At 42.0% G+C, this 17,684-nt stretch overlaps 1 protein-coding gene across 5 annotated transcripts in view; it reads right to left on the reverse strand.

Moving 5' to 3' along the window:
• The window catches only part of CELSR1 (cadherin EGF LAG seven-pass G-type receptor 1), a 157,452-nt gene that overhangs the window by 82,198 nt on the left and 57,570 nt on the right, over positions 1 to 17,684 (reverse strand). For all 5 annotated transcript variants that reach the window (XM_042815550.1, XM_042815552.1, XM_042815553.1 and 2 more), the window contains exon 2: positions 11,409 to 12,047. In XM_042815550.1, the coding sequence (XP_042671484.1) occupies positions 11,409 to 12,047 (639 nt within the window). The remainder of the gene's footprint in view (positions 1 to 11,408; positions 12,048 to 17,684) is intronic.

Below are 17,684 nucleotides of genomic sequence, written 5' to 3' on the forward strand. Positions count from 1 at the left end.
TCAGAGAAATCATCTTCCTCTGCCTTTACCATAAAACACACCTGATGTCACCTTTTCCACTCCCTGTGCCATGCAGTTTGTCTCCAGCTGAGGAAAGGCACGTGAAGAGCACTGAAGGCTGGAAGCAGCAGCTGTGGCCCGCAGGACATGCTCCCTTGGGGACAGGTTTTGCAGCCTGGTCCTTATTTGCATCCCTGTGCACCTGCAGGCACTTCAGCATGGGAACCAACTGCCATGGCTGGTTCTCACATCCTTCCATGGGCAGTCATCATAAGAAAGAAAAAGGTCACTTGTGACATCATCACGTCCCTGTTCATATGATAAAATAGACTGCTTCCGAAAAGCTGCCACTTTCACTGGGCACTGAATGCCACCATCAGCACCACAAATCCTCCCAGATACCATTTCACTGGCCACCAGACTCCCATAGCGCTTAACAAAATATATTAAGCTGTTTACCTGACTGAGGAAAGAGAGCAAAACCTGGTGGCTGTGCTGGGGTTGTCTGCAATAATGACTTTTATCAGAAGGAACTCAGAGTCAGAAAACCAGACGTGCTTTCAGGCCCAGCCCAACTTCCTGTACACTTACAGCTTATTTTCCTTAAACTGCTTTCCATAAAGGAGGACACCAAAGGGTTGCTATTCCCAATGCCCAAACTGTAAGAAAGCAGCTCCACATACCTCCATTACATGATGACTGGTGCAAGCTTGTTTTCAACTCAGATTTTCACAGGAAAACATCACCTCAGTAATCTAATACTATGGTAAAAATGATGGCACTGGGGAAACAGGCATGTCTCAAACAAACTCATGGTCTTTAACATCCTAGGTGGTCACAGACACTTCGATGGAAAGAACTATAATAGCCAATTAGTGAGAATACTTGAGGAGGAACCATAAAATATTAATAAAGCAGCTGAAAAACATGCTTAAAGTAAATCTATTATTGTAATTACGTCTCAAGAGGGTAGCATTGCAGAGCTCTGTACTTTCAGTTTATATAAGAAATATTAGCTTAAAAGAAAGTTATACTAAGCACAATACAACTGTCATTGCACTGCAGATCAGAGGTTTTCCTTCACAGAGCATATAAAATCAGCAAATGCAATCTGAAGCTCAACAAATTTCTCCTGCTATACATTTAAGGGAAATTTATGAGGAAAAAAAAAGAAGGTCCTTTATTGTCAAATTAAAAGGATCAGGGTTAGAAAGATACTCTCAAAAATATTTTCCGCATTGATCAGTAAAACTGAAATGAAAGCAAAAGGTGACTTGACCAGGGAAGTCAACTTATTTTAATGAAAAAGACACTGCAGTGTCACATCTTGCATCAAAAATCTTGAAATCAGTTTAGTTTTAAATGTATAGACCAGAAACTTAAAATACTTTAGACAAGCTGATACTGCATGCAGCCTGCTTCCACGGCTCATCATTAACTTCTCCTAAAGTAGCTAATTGGTTACCATTCAGCCTTTGTATAGAATAGTTTCATTCTGAAGTCACTTCCAAGGATTACTGAGTCCTGTTAGTTAATATGCTTTACCGTGTCATTTAGATTGTGTTTAATTGTTAATAAATGACACTCATCTTCATAATAAAGATTTTTACAATAAGCACGTCAGTGTGCTGACCTTTGAAGGCTAGTTGCCCTATCTACTAAAAATACATCTTAAAATATTATACTGCAAGTGCAGTACAGTACCTCTTGCATGTTCTAGATAAACAGAATTTAGGAGACTGCCCAAAGGAAAGTTTCCTCATCTTGATTTTCAGAAGCAAACAGAAAATTGAGGCTAACGACTGCGGTGCGGCGGTGCGGGGCAGGGCGCAGTGCGGGTGCCCCAGGAGCAGCGCTGCCATGCGGGCAGTGAACCGTGATGCTCCAAACAAAAGAGCTTTTGCACCGACACTGAAGTTGCGGTTCCCACAGCGCCCCGCACAACTGTACGGCAGGGCTGCAATTATCTTGATGTTCAAGGCCAAGTGCCTCAGTCTGGCGCTCAACTGTCGAAACCTTGGGTCATCATCGTAACACAAAGAACTGGCACACGAGAAGCTTCACTTCTTTCCTCCCTCGCAGGACATCACCCCGATGCGCCGGTCTCTGTGCCCAACAACCCTTCCTGCCGGCTCCGCGCTCACCTTCCTGTTGTTTAGTGACTGATGAAAAGTGAAACGGCTAACTCTGCAACTATGAATGGTTTTCCCAATTCAATCTTACTCTCTGTTGGCTTTCATTTCCCAGTTTTGTATTCCTAACCGGGAGAAAAGGAGGCTCATTACATCTTCCTTCGAAGTTAATTTTCTTTCATTTTGTTCTCTGTTTTGGAAGATCTAAAATATTTAATTCCCACCTTCCTGGAGTTTTGTTTTTAGCCTTCATCTCAGCTCGGAGAATGATGAGGGGGTTTCCAGGGCCACAAGGCATGCTGGAAAAAATGTTACCTTGTGATGAGTCTATCTTCCCCACGGATAACTCAAAAGTTTTTAGTTGCTGCTATTTGCTTCTTTTCCTCATTTCCCTACTGCTTTTTCCTAATCTGATTTGTTTTCAGTGAGAACGAACCCATAAGGAAACTTATGGAAGGAACCATAAGGAAACTTATGTTGGTAATAAAACACTGGAAGTGCAGTCTATTTTGACATTCGGCAACCGTACATTCTGCTATAACAGGATGCATTTCTATGGTTTACACCCATTTTAAAACTTCATCCTAAAAATTATCACTAAAAGACTATGAGAAAAAATACATGTTAGACACAGTTCAACTACGATAGATTTTACACAGCACAACTTTAAACTGCGTTCATGGAGAAGTTTGCAACAGTTTAATTCACTGCTATCTAAAGTAAGTTAATTAAACCTCACGAAATGTGCAACATTTCTCTCAGATCCATGTTCTTCAGCACAACTGTTCACAATTATGGTGGTGTGTGGGAATTTAGCTTCGTCAGTAAGCAGAGGTTTTACAAATGCCTGTAAAATTACAATATTAAATAGCTCCACTTTGTGTAATTGCTTTCTACCTTCCACTTTTTTTAGTTACACCTATGAAGATAAGCAAACGCATTATAAAGGTTTTCAAAAAGTCTGGGAGAATTACAACGCCCATTTAGGTGTGGTAACAGAAATTCCATCAGTACAAAATCAGGAGTGCAAGTCAAATGCAAGTAAGAGCCTAAAAAGTGCTGAAAAATGATGGAGCAAGATCATTCAGAAAGAAATTTATTTAACCTAACTGTGCGTTAGGTTAAATAAAAGAGAGTTTTCATGTATGCTCGAAGGAAAAAATCCAAATTTATTCTGGTCCATTATTAACTGGAAGGGCTACAAGTAACAGAAGTGCTGAATCCACATCTCCCTTATATTAAGAAAACAAACTGATAAAGTCATATTCATGTGACACATTCTTGCCAAGAGCAGGGAAAGAGGCCGGACGCCAGGGCCAAGTAGGCACCAATGCCAGGTCAGTAGCCTAGCATACTCAGGGCACCATGAATGTGTGATTATGAAGCTATCTTTCCTCAGGTTGTAATGAAACATACAGCAGTGGCATTAATAAGTAGGTGTGAAAATGTCACGGTGCGCGCGGAATCATCCTCAAATAGGTTATTTCCTAAATTCTTCAGACACAGAATTTTAGCTATGTGACACTTGATATCGTCAATAATGGGAAAGGAAATGTAAAATCATGAGCAATAAACTCTGTAGGTGACTGGCAAGGGGAGTGGGTAAATGAAGAGAAGGTCAGCCAACTACCCAAGCGTCTCCAAAAAAAAGCAAAACAGTGCAAGAGAAAACCGACAGGTTAAACTATAATAACTCAGCAGGGTCTTCTAGAACCCACCAGTTTGGAAGGACTAAACTTACAACTACAGAGGACATGTATGGCCCAGGTAACTTCTGAAGGCAGGGCTGAATGGATCAGTGGGATGTGCTGCTTTCTTGCACCCACTATAAAAACACCTGCTAAGACCAGGAGCCTTATCAGAACATCATAAAAAAGAACAAACAATGCATCAAGTCCATAGCTAGGTTTCCAAATGACAGCAAAGGGCTTTGATCAAATGTGAGCATTTCCACAGGTGAGGAGGAGAAGCTGTGAGGCTCCAGAAGAGACCCCAGTAGGGCCAAATCCCTCCCATGCTGCCACTGGGACGTGGGCAAGGGAAGGTTATGCACAGCCAGGGAACCTTGCAAGCCTCAAACAGTAGCTAGTTTAAACACATCAGGGTGAGGTGATAAAACTGTTTTTCAGGCTTCAGGAGAAGGCACAGCAGATTGATATTAAGGCTTCAGGCCATTTACACAGTTCGAGAACTCTCAACAAATACACCGCAGTAATCCAATTAGAAAAGGCTTCTTGAGTTCTAACAAGTGAGCACAGGTGGAAGATTAGTTGAGGGAAATATCTGTCAGAGAAAATCCACTGACAGAAGTGGGGACCTCTTCTAGGACTGACGAAGCAAATCTGATAGAAGATCCAGACTTCCAGTGTTCATTTCCCATGACTCAGGAACATTGACACAGTAGACAGAAATGCGAAAAATTTTTGAATTTTCTGTTTTTGACTCAATTATATAAAATTTTTACTTTGCTCTGTTTTCACTATTTCAGCTATCAGTAGTTATGCATTACCTAGGCCACGGCTGAGCACCACTCAGATGCAGCCCAGCCATATGGCCCCATCCCTGCAAGCCCCAACAGCATGGCTGCAGAAACATGGAAGGACCCATTCTAACATGCAGGGACACAAAAGAATCTCTGAGTTAAACACAGTGGGTGACTGTGTGAGTGTGTGCCAGGGAAGAAATCTTTCACAGGAACCCCCTCTTGGATTCCAGCCATCAGCACCAGGAGCTGCCTACGCTACTCTGGATTTTGCCACTGATTGTTTACATAACCTAGAAGATGCTGCACTTCCTTCCATCCCTTTGGTGAGGAGGGACAGTACCATTCTTTCTCAAAGGGGCGTCTTAGAGGCTTCCTCTGTCAGCAATAGACCTGCAGAGCCCATAGAAATCCATAGATGAGAAGAGTAGTACGGCTTGTAATGGCTTGTAATGCTACAGGTACGGCTTGTAATGAACTGAAGTCATAGTTTTTTTGACATGTATACCCAACAGTAAGAATTCTGCCTGCATCTTAATCATCATCTTAATACATCTTAATCTGAATATCCCAAACCAATACTCATTTTCAGGAAATCATGATGCAAAATGCACATCACACTGGAAAAAGACTAAGAGAAGTAACTCTCACAATAGACTGCTGTGTTCTTCAAATGCAGCATGCACTGTGTAATACCCAATGGAAGACTTATTGTCCATGGCTAATTGCAAAGAATAGGTTGTATAAGTTCCTCATATGTTTAGATATTAAGTCAGCTCGTGAGACAACATCTGGGATTCACTGCTCTTCTGCATGGGCAAATGCAATGGTCATCTTGGGAAACTTCAAAGCACTGTAATAAGATTTATGAGATGCAATGTCTCAGAGTACACAGCTGAGTTGTAAGGATCGTAACAAGAGGAAAAGACAGGCTTTTCCAGCTTTTGCACCAGTTCTGCTCTGAAAAAATGTTTGGAGGAGCTAAGCTCTGCTTCTGGAGTATCCCCAGCACCACTTCCAGGGTCCCTGTCAGATGGCTGAGCACTGTGAGCTTGGGGTTTGAAAGGGATGAGGGAACAGGAGATGAGAGAAGCTGCTTTAAATCCAGCTGCTACCAAATGTAGGGGTGCTGTGTCTGCATCAATTGAAATGCCTGCCTATTCAACAGAGGTAAAGAGGGCATTACACAGATTTCACACAGATGAGACAGAGGAAGTTGAATAAATCACAGGAGAGCCATGCAGAGAACAAAACTAAAGAGTAATAATCTTAAGGAATGTCTGCATACATTCATTCATCATCAGGTGTGAAAAAGTTATCTCAGTTGCAGTGACAGTTGAACAGAAATAGAACGGTTTTGCAATTATAAAAACCCAGTCTCCCTACAACCGTGCAAACAAAAGGATGGCATAGCAGTGCTGGAAACCAAGAAAAAAAATATAGACCTAGGCTTTCCTACTCTATTGCTATTCAGGTACTGCTAGAAAGCCAGGTATTCTCCCCTGAAGCATCAAGAAACAGTGACTGCTTTTAGGAGGTTGACAGCACTCTTCCTCAACTTCTCCTGCATCCTAAATCAGAACAAAAAATTCCACAATACTTTTCACAAATGGAGAAAAATACAGACTTTAAACTCTGAAAATGGCAGGAATCACCCAGTGCCCTAAAAAGTGTAATTGCATTTGAACTCTTGAAAATTAATAAACTATCCTTAAAGAATTAGAACTTGCCATTGTTTTCAAATATTTACTAAGCAAATGCACCTGAAGACAGTATCACAGCCCTGAAAACCACAACTAAGGGACACTGTTTAGTTAGCACCAGTACAAAGTACTTCAGTAACTTCACTGCCGTAATATTTGAATTAGGTACCACATAGAGACAATCCATAAAGCTCTCCCATATTGTGGACAACATCCCTACATTTAAGAAGAGTGTTTGGGAAGAACAAAATTCACTGCTTGCTGTTTTGTGCTCAAGACAAAGGTCTGACAGTGCTGGCGATGCCCCACAGCCTGGCGATGATAAGCTTTGTTCAGTTTTGCCATGGCAAAACCGTGGCCTAAGAGTTAAAGATGTCTAAATGTCTCATATTAAGATATGCTGTAAAAGATTCTGCTGTTACACACCTACAGGTGCAGGGCTTGAGTGGAACTGCACAAGTGTAACCAAGAATGGAATTTCAGACACTCTCACCCAAGATAAAATGCTCATTACGGCTACCCTGGCTGCCAGATTTCTGTACTTGAAAGCTGAAATTCTTCCCGATAAATCTCTCTGGCCTGAAAAATGAGAATCTAGTATCAGTCCAAGCAGTGAAACTACTATCTAAAGGATGGATATAAGTTAAGATACCAAAGAAGCAGATCTTCACATTTTCTTTTATTGCTAGATGTTGTTTGAAAGAGCCAAGCACCGAGAGCTTACCAAACAACATGAATAGAGCATTTTGGTACCACCCTGCGAAAACAGCTATAATTACATTCTCATGGCACACAGTGAGAATTCACAGAGGTGAAGTTAGATGGCAAGATTTCATATGTCAATATGGTATCACAAAAATATATTACGACTGAAAAAGCATAGAAGTTCTCTAATTGCTGTATTTGATTACTGGAAGATTTACGACCACTTAAGATTTCTCCCCTCTCTGAAGTGAAATCCAAGGAGAGATGCTGAGGATATGGGAAATTCTCTTGCAATGTTTTTTTTCCCTTGCAATTGCTCCGTGCTACAGGAGACGTAGCTAAGGAGGTTAAGGAGAACTGTGGGAACATTAAACCTCTTCGTTATCTCAGGATTTATTTTTTTTTTCCCTTTGAAGTGTTTTTGGTCTGTGAAAATTTGATTTTTTTGGGGGGAAGTGAGATCACAGAGGAGAATGCTGGGGCTGCTGCTGAGCAGAAAGACTGCTGGCTGCCGAGGAACTGCCAGCACTGCAGCAATCCCAACCAACTGATAGGATACGTCCCATTGGAGGCACCAAGACGTGGCTGGATGTACAGCTCAGCAGGGAACTGCCATAGCAACCATGCCATGTGTGAATCGCATTAATACTCCATCCTTCAGAAGCTCACCCCTGAGCAGTGCAGACATTGCTCTGCCTAAGCACAATTCCCCTGTAGTGGGTTCAACTTCTTCTGCAGCACTCAGAGATACATAAAACGTAGCCAGAAAAACTGAGCAGGCTTTCCCCAGTGTTTGACTTCATTACATGTGTTTGTTTAGCATAAATGACGTCCTTTAACCCTTTAGTCAGGCACAGAGCTCCCTGCCATCAATAGCAGCATTGTTAGTGCACACTGTCCACTTCTGTGCATGGGTCAGTACACAAATAACAGAACTTAAAGAGGTCACTATTCTGAAAAACACGACTGGAAATGTATGTCCTTGTCCACTCACCTCCTTGCATCGCAGGAAGTGAAGCTAATTTCAACTCACCAAAAACTAGCCAGTATTCAGGTTTCAAAAATACCTTATGAGAGCTCAGCTTACCTTCGTGCAAGTAACAGAAGACTCCTGAAGACAGAGGAACTTTCATCGTGTATAAATGACTAACAATTACATCAAAACAAATGGAGGGCTTCAAAGCAGGGTGGAAAAATGGGAGGAAATTCCATCTGATTACGTTAGGACATAATTATCTGCTACAGGAAATAAATGCTGTGTTTTTAACAGGTGACCAGTCTGATAGATTTAGTACAGGGTTATGATTGTGTAGTGATTTATCATCAACTTGCAGTATATCTTACTAAGGAGATGATAGATCTTACTATTTTCTTGTAATTATTTTTCTACATAGCTCTTAATTGGGAAATTGAAACATGAGAGTCCCCAGAGCAGGCTGCATTTCATTGACTGTTACCATTAATATTTCATCCTCTACAGTTATCCCAAGGATTCATAAGTACCTCATACCAGTATATTACTACACTGAGTTAATCCCATGGTAATACTTTGTAACGCCAGCATCTCCCAGCTTTGCACTTCTCTGTCCATGCCATCAGCCAAATTCTACTCTGCTATTCCCATTTAGTGCATTACGAGAACCAATTCACATTGCTGTTCTTGAATCAAACCTATGTTGTTTAAATATTAAACAGATATCGAATCTGCATTGTTGCAAAGAAGGAATATTCATATATAAGCAGAAAATGCAGTATTCTGATTACTAGATCATGGTCTAGTATTTAAAGAAGGAATAAAAATTGTAGGTAAAATGACACAGTTCTTAAAGGAGATTGGGATAAGATGCAATAATGGATCAAGTACTTTGTAAAATATTTTTGGTACTACGTTGCTTGTAGATAACATTTTTGACCTCTCATTGCTGGATTGAGAGATAAGCAACTAATGACCACCACATGTGGGTAAGTGTGTCAGCTCTGATGGAAAAAATGTTGTCATAAACACTGAGCCTAAAAGCACTCATGTTGCACAAACCAGCCACAGAGCAGATAGTGAATTTTTGTTTTCAGCAATAAAACCGATATCCAATATTTGTATCAATTTACAGGATAAGGGATTCCAGGGCCCTCTTGAGCAGGGATGGGTATTTCCCTTTCCCCTGGCTGACCTGCCGGTGACTGAAATCCAAATTGTTGTTTCAAACAATGAAATGTTTCATTGAATCATGGTTACTTCTGGGCCCTAAAGATGGCGTGGGCGCAGGCAGAGCTCACTCCTTAACTTCTGATCCCTCCAGCATCGTGGCAGTAGGACAGTTATCTTTGAACTCAACAAACATGCACTGAAAGTGCAGTTAAAGTTAAATCTTCTTTTGTGTATGAATAATATGGTGTTTCTCTTCTAAATATGCACTGTGGCTGTTATGACTGCAGTATTAATTTTTAAATACATTCATGAATTATTAATATAAAATTTTCCTCTTTCCTTTTTAAGTATATTTAATCTTTCTGCTCTCAAGATTTCCAGGAAAAGACCCTCAAAATTTGATACAGGAACCTATGTCGTTTCAACCTTCCAAGACATTCACTCGTGAATGAATTAAGTCTATTTATATGCATATCTTTGTTTAATGAAACTTCTACTTCTAACCATTCCTATTAATACTATAATAATTTCATTTAACATATTTATGTAATAATTGGTCACAAAACCTATTTAGTGGTGTCCAATGCTTCACACATCACGCATCATCTCCATGCATAGAAAAAGGGCTTTATAATACATTTCACTGTGTAAGAGACACAAAAGCAGCCTTTAAGAAAAGCCCTCTTCAGTGAAGACCAGATATCCCAGCCATCACAACCTGATTCAAAGTTTCACTAGTCAAGCAAAAGGCCTGTCCCCTACCCAGGGGAAGGAAGGTGGCTACCTTGAGCCCCTCTGATATCAGGGAGCACCTCCTCCAGACCATGTGCTGCCCAGTTCCCATGCTGCTGCTGTGTCCCTGCTCACTGACTGCTGGCTCCTTTCACCATTGCATTTTTAATGACAGCCCTCAGCCAACAGCCATGTAAACTGAAGGAAAACCCTTCTACCTAGAGGGCTGCATCCAGCTCAGTAGGCATTCACATCATGCAAATTATTTTATATGGAGGCTTAAATAATTGATATTTTCAAATTTTTTTTTAAATTTCAGAAGTGAGAAGCAGTTCTGGGAGCAGTCCCCTCTGCCATACCTCTCATTTGTGGGGGTCACAACAGACACAGCTGAGCCATTAGCAGCAATTGCAGGCAAGCAGCATGTCATTGCAGAATGTGCACATGCCTTTGCAATTTCAAACACTAAAATAATCCCACCAACTTTCCAGAAGCACCAGAAAACATTCAGCTAATGTTCTTCCATAACATCTCAGAAATAGTTGAGAAGCAGTACTTTGATCTTTATTAGCTGTCAAGACCACGATGAGGCAAAGTACATTCCTCAACAGGCCACTGGACCCAAGCTGGGAAGAAGCATTTATCCGGATATTTACAAACTGAAGCTGACTCACAGCTTTTCCCATAAATGTGTATTGCTGCGATTTCTGGGCACCACGAGGTATCCTTTGTCCCTAGCCTGTCCTGGGGCCTAGTGACCTCACTGAGGCTGCACACTCCCTCCATGCCCTGGTGGGCACTGCTGAGGGGGCAGAAAGGAGTTACCATGAGAAACCATGGACCAGGGGGTGTGGCCCACCTTGTTCCTTCCAGGTATTTAGGTTACATGCATTTGTATATCTTATTCTGAGTATAAATTTCAGTATCTATAGAGAGGCTATAGGAAAGAAGGGGAGAGACTCTTGAGAAGGGTCTGTTGTGAGAGGACAGAGGGGAAACGGTTACAAACTAAAAGAGGAGAGATTTAGATTGGGTGTAAGGAAGAAGTTTTTTGCAATAAAGGTAGTGAAGCAGTAGAACAGGTTTCCCAGGGAGATGGTGGATGCCCCATCTCTGGAAACACTGAAGATTAGGATGGACAGGGTTCTGAGCAACCTGCTCCAGCTGTAGGTGTCCCTATTCATTGCAGGAGAGTTGGACTGGATGACCTTCAAAGGTCCTTTCCAACTCAAGCGATTCTATGAACTTCGCACGTGGGAATCATTTCAGCAGCTGCTGGTCCCCCCGCCCTGACTTGGAGCAGTGCATGGCTCCTGTCACCATGTGACTTGGAGATGCACACTTCACCCAAAGTGACAGGTGACACAAGCCTTCCCTCTACCAGAAAGCTCTGTCAGGAGTTTTTCTCCCTTTGACTAAGAATGTCAGCAATTTCAGATTGATATAGAGCCGGCCTGCTTGATGTTCCAACCTATAAATCATGGGTCAGAGATAAGATAAACACATACCAGTGTAGTCCTCGTAGCACTCGCAAGTGTAGCCCCCTTCTCGGCTGCGGCACAGCCCATTGCTGCCGCATGGGTTGGAGTAGCACAGGTCGATCTCGGTCTCGCAGTAATCGCCGGTGAAGCCAGGGGGGCAGCGGCACCGCAGGCCATTGATGGGGTGGATGGGGCGGAACAGGACAGTGTTGGAGCTGATGAATGGGGCCGAGCTGTCAAACTTGAGGACGGAGACACACTTCATGTAGTTCTCACAGGGCTCGCGCAAGCAGATGTTGTCATCGAAAGGCAGCACCCTCTGCGTGGAGATCATGGTCAGCAGCGTCCTATTGAGGTAGATCTGCTCCTGCAGGTCCTCAGAGGGAAAGAACTTGTTGCGAATGCCACCGGGGAGCAGAGCTGAGAATGTCACGTTCAGGATATTGGAGCTGACATCTGTGTCATTTTGGATGTTGAAAACGAAGATGCCGTCCTTGGTGGTGGAGAGCACTGTTGCCACCCCCTCAACAAACAGGGAGAGAAGAGGAGAAAGGAACCTCTCTTGGGACATGTTCTCCAGCCGCACCGTGATGCTGTTGGTGAGCATGTCGTCTGTGATGATGGTGACGCGCAGGGTGCAAACAGCCGTAACGCTGTGGACGCCGTCTGAAGGGAAAAGAGAAATGTAACAGACATCAGGACCAGGTTTCAGTTTATGGACAGGGGTGTTCCTGCAGCCCTCGAGAAATTAAACAGGCCTGTTGAGGACGCCGGGATGCGAGAGGGAAATGCATCCACCTCCTGCAGTGAATGCCAATGCCTTTAGTAAGGAAAATAAAATGAAATTGCTTAAGGATGGCAACTCAAAGATCTGAAAGAGCTCAGCACATACAGAGAATTTGCCAGGCAAAAAACAGCAAGAGCCAGTGAGCAAACAGACAGCTCAACAGCCCTGCGATGGCCGGGTGGACTCTCAGTAGCCACTAACAGGAACTTACATACAAATTACAGCTAGCCTATAAGCACTGCTGGGGACCTGTTGATTTTCACAGCACAACACCAAAATTATCGTCTCCAAGAGCTGCCCTGGACATAAGGAGCCAGAACTAGGCATAGATGGGGAACTGTTACCTGAGCTTTAGATAAAAGTCATCTAAGAAAACCTTCAAGTTTAAATATCTGAATTCATACCTTTTTTAGAAAACTAGGAGATATAGGAAAAATAGGAAATCAGAAAAAGTCAGTAATAAAAAGCATTCTATTTTTCCTTCTTTCAAAGCATTTCTGACACTGCTGTGGATGTTTCACAATAAATCAAGAAATATGCGCCTAGTACTAACACCTGACACTGACTGAGAGATGCCACTGTAAAATTTAGTACACTCCTACACTCCTAGGCTTACAGCAATGCTACAAATGTACAAAACACTGAGCATTCTTTCATTACTAAACATAATTATTAATGGCAGAATTAATCCAAATTCAATGTGAGCATGCAATTGGAAATTGCACCATCACCAAAATCAAACCACTTAGGTTCCTTGCTAACATTAAGGACTCACTAAGAAAATACAGCTAGTATTACAGAGAAAACAGCTATATTACAGCAGCATCCATAGAACCCTGGAGAAATCCAGACTGTTCCTTCTCAAAGATCTCACAGTGTAAATAAATCACTAAAAATGGAGATGAGATTATGCCACGAGGAATGAACTGCTTTGAATGGCCAACACTCAGCCCCACAAGGGTGTTAAGAACAGAATCCAGATTTCATAAGTCCAAGCTTGGCCCAAAGTATCCCTGAAATAACACTTTCACAATGATACTGCATTTGTTTCAATCAAACCATAAGGTATGTATGGAAATGGATTTCGAATTAATATAAAACCACAGCAGAAACTGCACTTGAATCAATATGAAACCACCGTGAGGCCAAAATTCTAATAGCACAGATTGCTGCTGGGTCATATTCCCACTGATTATCATCTGAAAGTGTGTATTTATGATCCATTATGGTCTCTTATAAATGGTGCTTCAAGAACAGAAAAATCAGAACGGCTCCTTTCTTGTTCACAGTCAACGCTGTACCTCAAGTGCTCTATGTTTTAAAAACAAACATACTATTGGTAGCTTTTTCCCAGTAATACAGTAGCAATATAGTAAATTATAACAGCATAATTAACAAAATGGCTTTTGACTCCATCCTCCCAATCACAGTGTCTGCAAAAGCTCAGCTCACCTCGTTTGCTTTTCAGTTGTTTTTTTTTACACTGAAGCAGTTTTTAGGCAAAACAGAAAGATCTTCTCTCCTGTGTGCTACTTTACTGCTGCCTAGCTAAAAGCAAACAGTAAGAAGAGCTCATTAATTGGTGTGACCTCTCCAAGGCGCCCATCCCAGCAGTGCACATGCCAGATTTGCTTTCTCCCAAGTTTGCAGAAATGCTTCTCTCCTCTTCCTCAGACTCATTCTAGAAACATTTCAGCTTCCATGAAGTTCCGAAGTCTTTATCAGTAATGCAAATCCTTATTTTGAACCTCCTCCACTGGCATGGTCTGTGGACTTCTGGATAATGACTAATGCAGGATGCATTTTATTTTCACAGATAACAGACTCAGACCAGTTTACTCGCTTCTGACAACTGCACAGCTCATTCCACTGAAAGAACAGAAGCAGAATAAACTAACCTTTTCTTTTTTTTTTTTCCTAAAGCAATTGACATTTGATTGTCTGTCCCACAGGGTGCCTCAACTATTTTGCCGTTTGTTGCACAATACCCTACAGAAGTGCTCTCATACCAGCAACGAATGAGCATTCTGGACAATGGGTCCTTTTTTGAAGAAAACACTATGATCTACAGCCCATGGTATGTATAGTAAGAAGACAAAATACAACCCACTGTCTGACAACACACTAGGGTCTACAAACTGTCATAATCAATATCAACTGTCACAATATACAAGAGCTTCCCAGCATTCACAACAGCTATCCTGACACAGTTAATAAATCACTGGGAGAAGCCCCATGTCAGATACCACACAGCCCTGTTGTTCTGCAGGCAGCACAAAAGAAAACAGGGCATGAACATATAGCTATGGATTCTGCAAAATTAAGTTGTGCTTTAAAAGTAAATTTGGCTTTGTCCAGCTCCATTGTAAAGCATTAAAATAAAAAGAGTGCAAAAAGGAGCCAAGTATGTGTGCCATAGGCAACAAAAGACCAGCTCAGCTATACAGCCTGCTGGACAAGCAGCTCTTTCATATCCCCAGTGTGTCTGAGAGCAGAATCACTGGGTTTGATCATTCTTTTCATTGAGAAATTCATGGAAAGCCGAAACAATCTGAGGTTTTATGTGACCAAATTAGTATCCATTCTACATTCAGCAGACAACATTCACTTTGAGGGTCTGAAGCAACTGCAATGAGGGAAGACATCGCCTTGTCTTCAGTGGTAATTGAATTCCGTCCTAAAAACATAATGTGTGTGTTTTGAGTCTCTCAGGAATAGTCCGAGTGAAGTTTCAAAAGTTTACTGCCAGAAATGGGAGAAAGACAGTATCAGAAAGCAGCATTTATGGAGCAATAATGCTTCAAGTTCTTTCACAGTCTGACATGCCTACCATATGCAGCTACCCAATTACAAGTACAACCCATCTGTTACTCTGCTAGAAAGGCTCTTAGACAGTTAGATTTTTCCAAAGGTCTGACGACGCAGCTCTAAAAAGCCTGCATCACGTTTTGGCAGGTGCAAGATGGCTCATCAGGGTGTGGGACAGCCCTCCTTACAGGAGGAATGCTGCACCTTGCTCTGTGAAGCAGCCCTACAGGTCAGCGTGTGCGAGGCCTGGCGGTCACTGCTCCTCACAGCCATCACCAGCCTGGCTTCACCCAGAGGGCCAAGGAGCTCTATAAACATGGGCCATGCTGGCAGATGGGACACGTGGGCATCCTGCTACCAGGGGACTGGGGGGCCTGTATGCATCGCCATAGGCTGAGCCCCTGAAAGGGTGGGTCAGCGACAGAGTCCTTCTAGGCTTCCTAAAACCCTGTGCCAGTGGCTTCTGTCACTCTGAGTTTCTCCTCTGTACGCTGGGGTAATAGCAGTTCATGTATATTGTGAAGTGCTGCATGCAGATGTTGAAATGATGGGATACCGGGCTAATGAAGGCAACATGAATATCCTAAATAACTCACTAAATATTCTCTCAAAAGGTTTTACAGCCAACTTTATCAAAAATGAGGTGGAAATATTTAAAAAAAGAAAGAAGAAGAAAAAGACTATTAACGTCTCACTCCAGTGTGAACTGACAAACACTGGAGTTCTGGACACTGAGGTGACTGCACGGTAAGAATTCACTACAGACACAGCCCTGCACGCTGAACTCTTTGCCTGGCTCTACTTTCTTACAAAGGTATACTTACCTTTGCAGACTTTCTGAAATCTCCAGAAGGTGGAAATAGAAGCAGGCTGACATATTCTGTGTCACTGTCATTGCTGAACATGCTCCTTACCTACAGAAGTACTAATCTTTACCCTCCATCAAACTAGTGAGAAGATTTAATAGCGACCACGTACTCCAACATGTTATCAAGACAGCAAGGCTGACAAAAGCACCATCCTCTCTAAAGCACACTAATAACTCAGAATTTATCAAATAGCTGTTGTTTCATGGTTACCTTCACTTTACAACAAACCCAATCAAATCTGAGACTTTAATCTCAGCTTTCTATCTTCTGGCAGTCCATAAACCAAAGAATTTTATTATCTAGAAATGTAAACACAGCAATGTTTAACTGAAACGTGTATTTGGCAACGACAGCACCTGGCCAGAATGGATCTTTTTGTTTGTTTTTGGAAGTTGGCAGAAATAAAACAATTAACACTTTTCTTGGCTTATTCTATGAAAAGGTCTTAGGGTTAATTATCAAAGCTGTATATTTCACATAAATACTTTAGCAGCAGAACATTCTTTCATAGATATTCCAACACAAATCTATCTTAATCCTGCTTTATACTGCATCTGGAAAGAGCAGATGCCACAGCTTACAACATATCCTTAGCCAGAACATAGAATAAGAACACTCTATAGGTTCACATAACCCCTTGCTTTTCCCAGCTCCTAAGAAGAAGGCATATATACGGGTAGCAAACATCATTTGGTCTTTTAATGATCAGAACTCCAGTGCTCACTGCTTGCAGCCACGTTTTACATATGGGAGTTAACGCACAGCAGGTTGCATTGTGCACAGCAGCCTGCAAGTCCAGAGGAGAGAAGAAACAGATGGGTGGCAATGGCTACCAGAGGGCAAAGATGTAGTGGCAATAAAATCTGCAAAAGACCTCAGGTTTTTCTGGCTCTCTACTTAGGGAGTCCAGTACTAAGCCCTGAATTAATGATGAAGATGCCATAATTTTAGCGTCCTCTCCACTGCTTAAGTAACATTAGCATGTAAACAGCACTGGCTGAACACACTGGGACACAGAATTATTTGGCTGCCTGAGCTGTGCTGGAACCCAAAACATGCTTCCCGCTGAACAAACAGCAGTAAAAGCCAGCAGACACCAATAAAAGTGACATAAGTAGTCCTGCACTAAATGTTTGTTTCCCTCACAAAGCCCGTAAGTCTTGCAATGCAGAGTCTTGTCTTGCTTGTGTATTCTCACATGGTGGAAACAGCTTTAAAATGCATAAAAAGTTAGTATATTAAAATTGTCCCTTCCAAATCACTGGGCACTACAAAGCTGTTCTGTGATTAGGAATGGGAAGTCTATCATCCATAAGACAAAATCTTTGAAATAAGGTCTACTTTATGGAGAAGTTACAGGGCTTATAGTACTGAGAAAACATCCTCATTTCTTAGACAGGCACTAATGGATTCTGTCAAGACTTCCTACCTTCCAGCTCTAGGATCAGAAATGCTGACAATGACCAATTCCTTCTTTATGACAAATTGGATGAAATGACATGGGAATGATTCCCCTTGCTTACATGAAACTCACATTATGGCTTTTGTCCCTTTCTTCGTGTCAGACTGCTGGCATCACCTTTGTACATTTAGGACCAGTGGCAGCCAATGCAAACTGTGGGCATTGGAAAGATATATAAAAATAATCATCTATTATTCACACCATGCTAAATGTTTACATTAGAAACACTGCTCTTTAGAACGTGGAAGGCCAAAGTCCGCTCCAAAGCCCATTACATCAATGGGAAGACTTCCATTGACTTCAACAGGCTTTGCTCTTGGCTAAAACTGGGCATGCAGCCTAATTCCCTGTCTGAGTCTCTGCCAGGACTTGGCATG

Source organism: Centrocercus urophasianus, unplaced genomic scaffold, assembly GCF_019232065.1.
Source record: "Centrocercus urophasianus isolate 14NV4802_14NV808 unplaced genomic scaffold, USGS_Curo_1.0 seq_15, whole genome shotgun sequence".
In the NCBI taxonomy this organism is placed as follows: domain Eukaryota; kingdom Metazoa; phylum Chordata; class Aves; order Galliformes; family Phasianidae; genus Centrocercus; species Centrocercus urophasianus.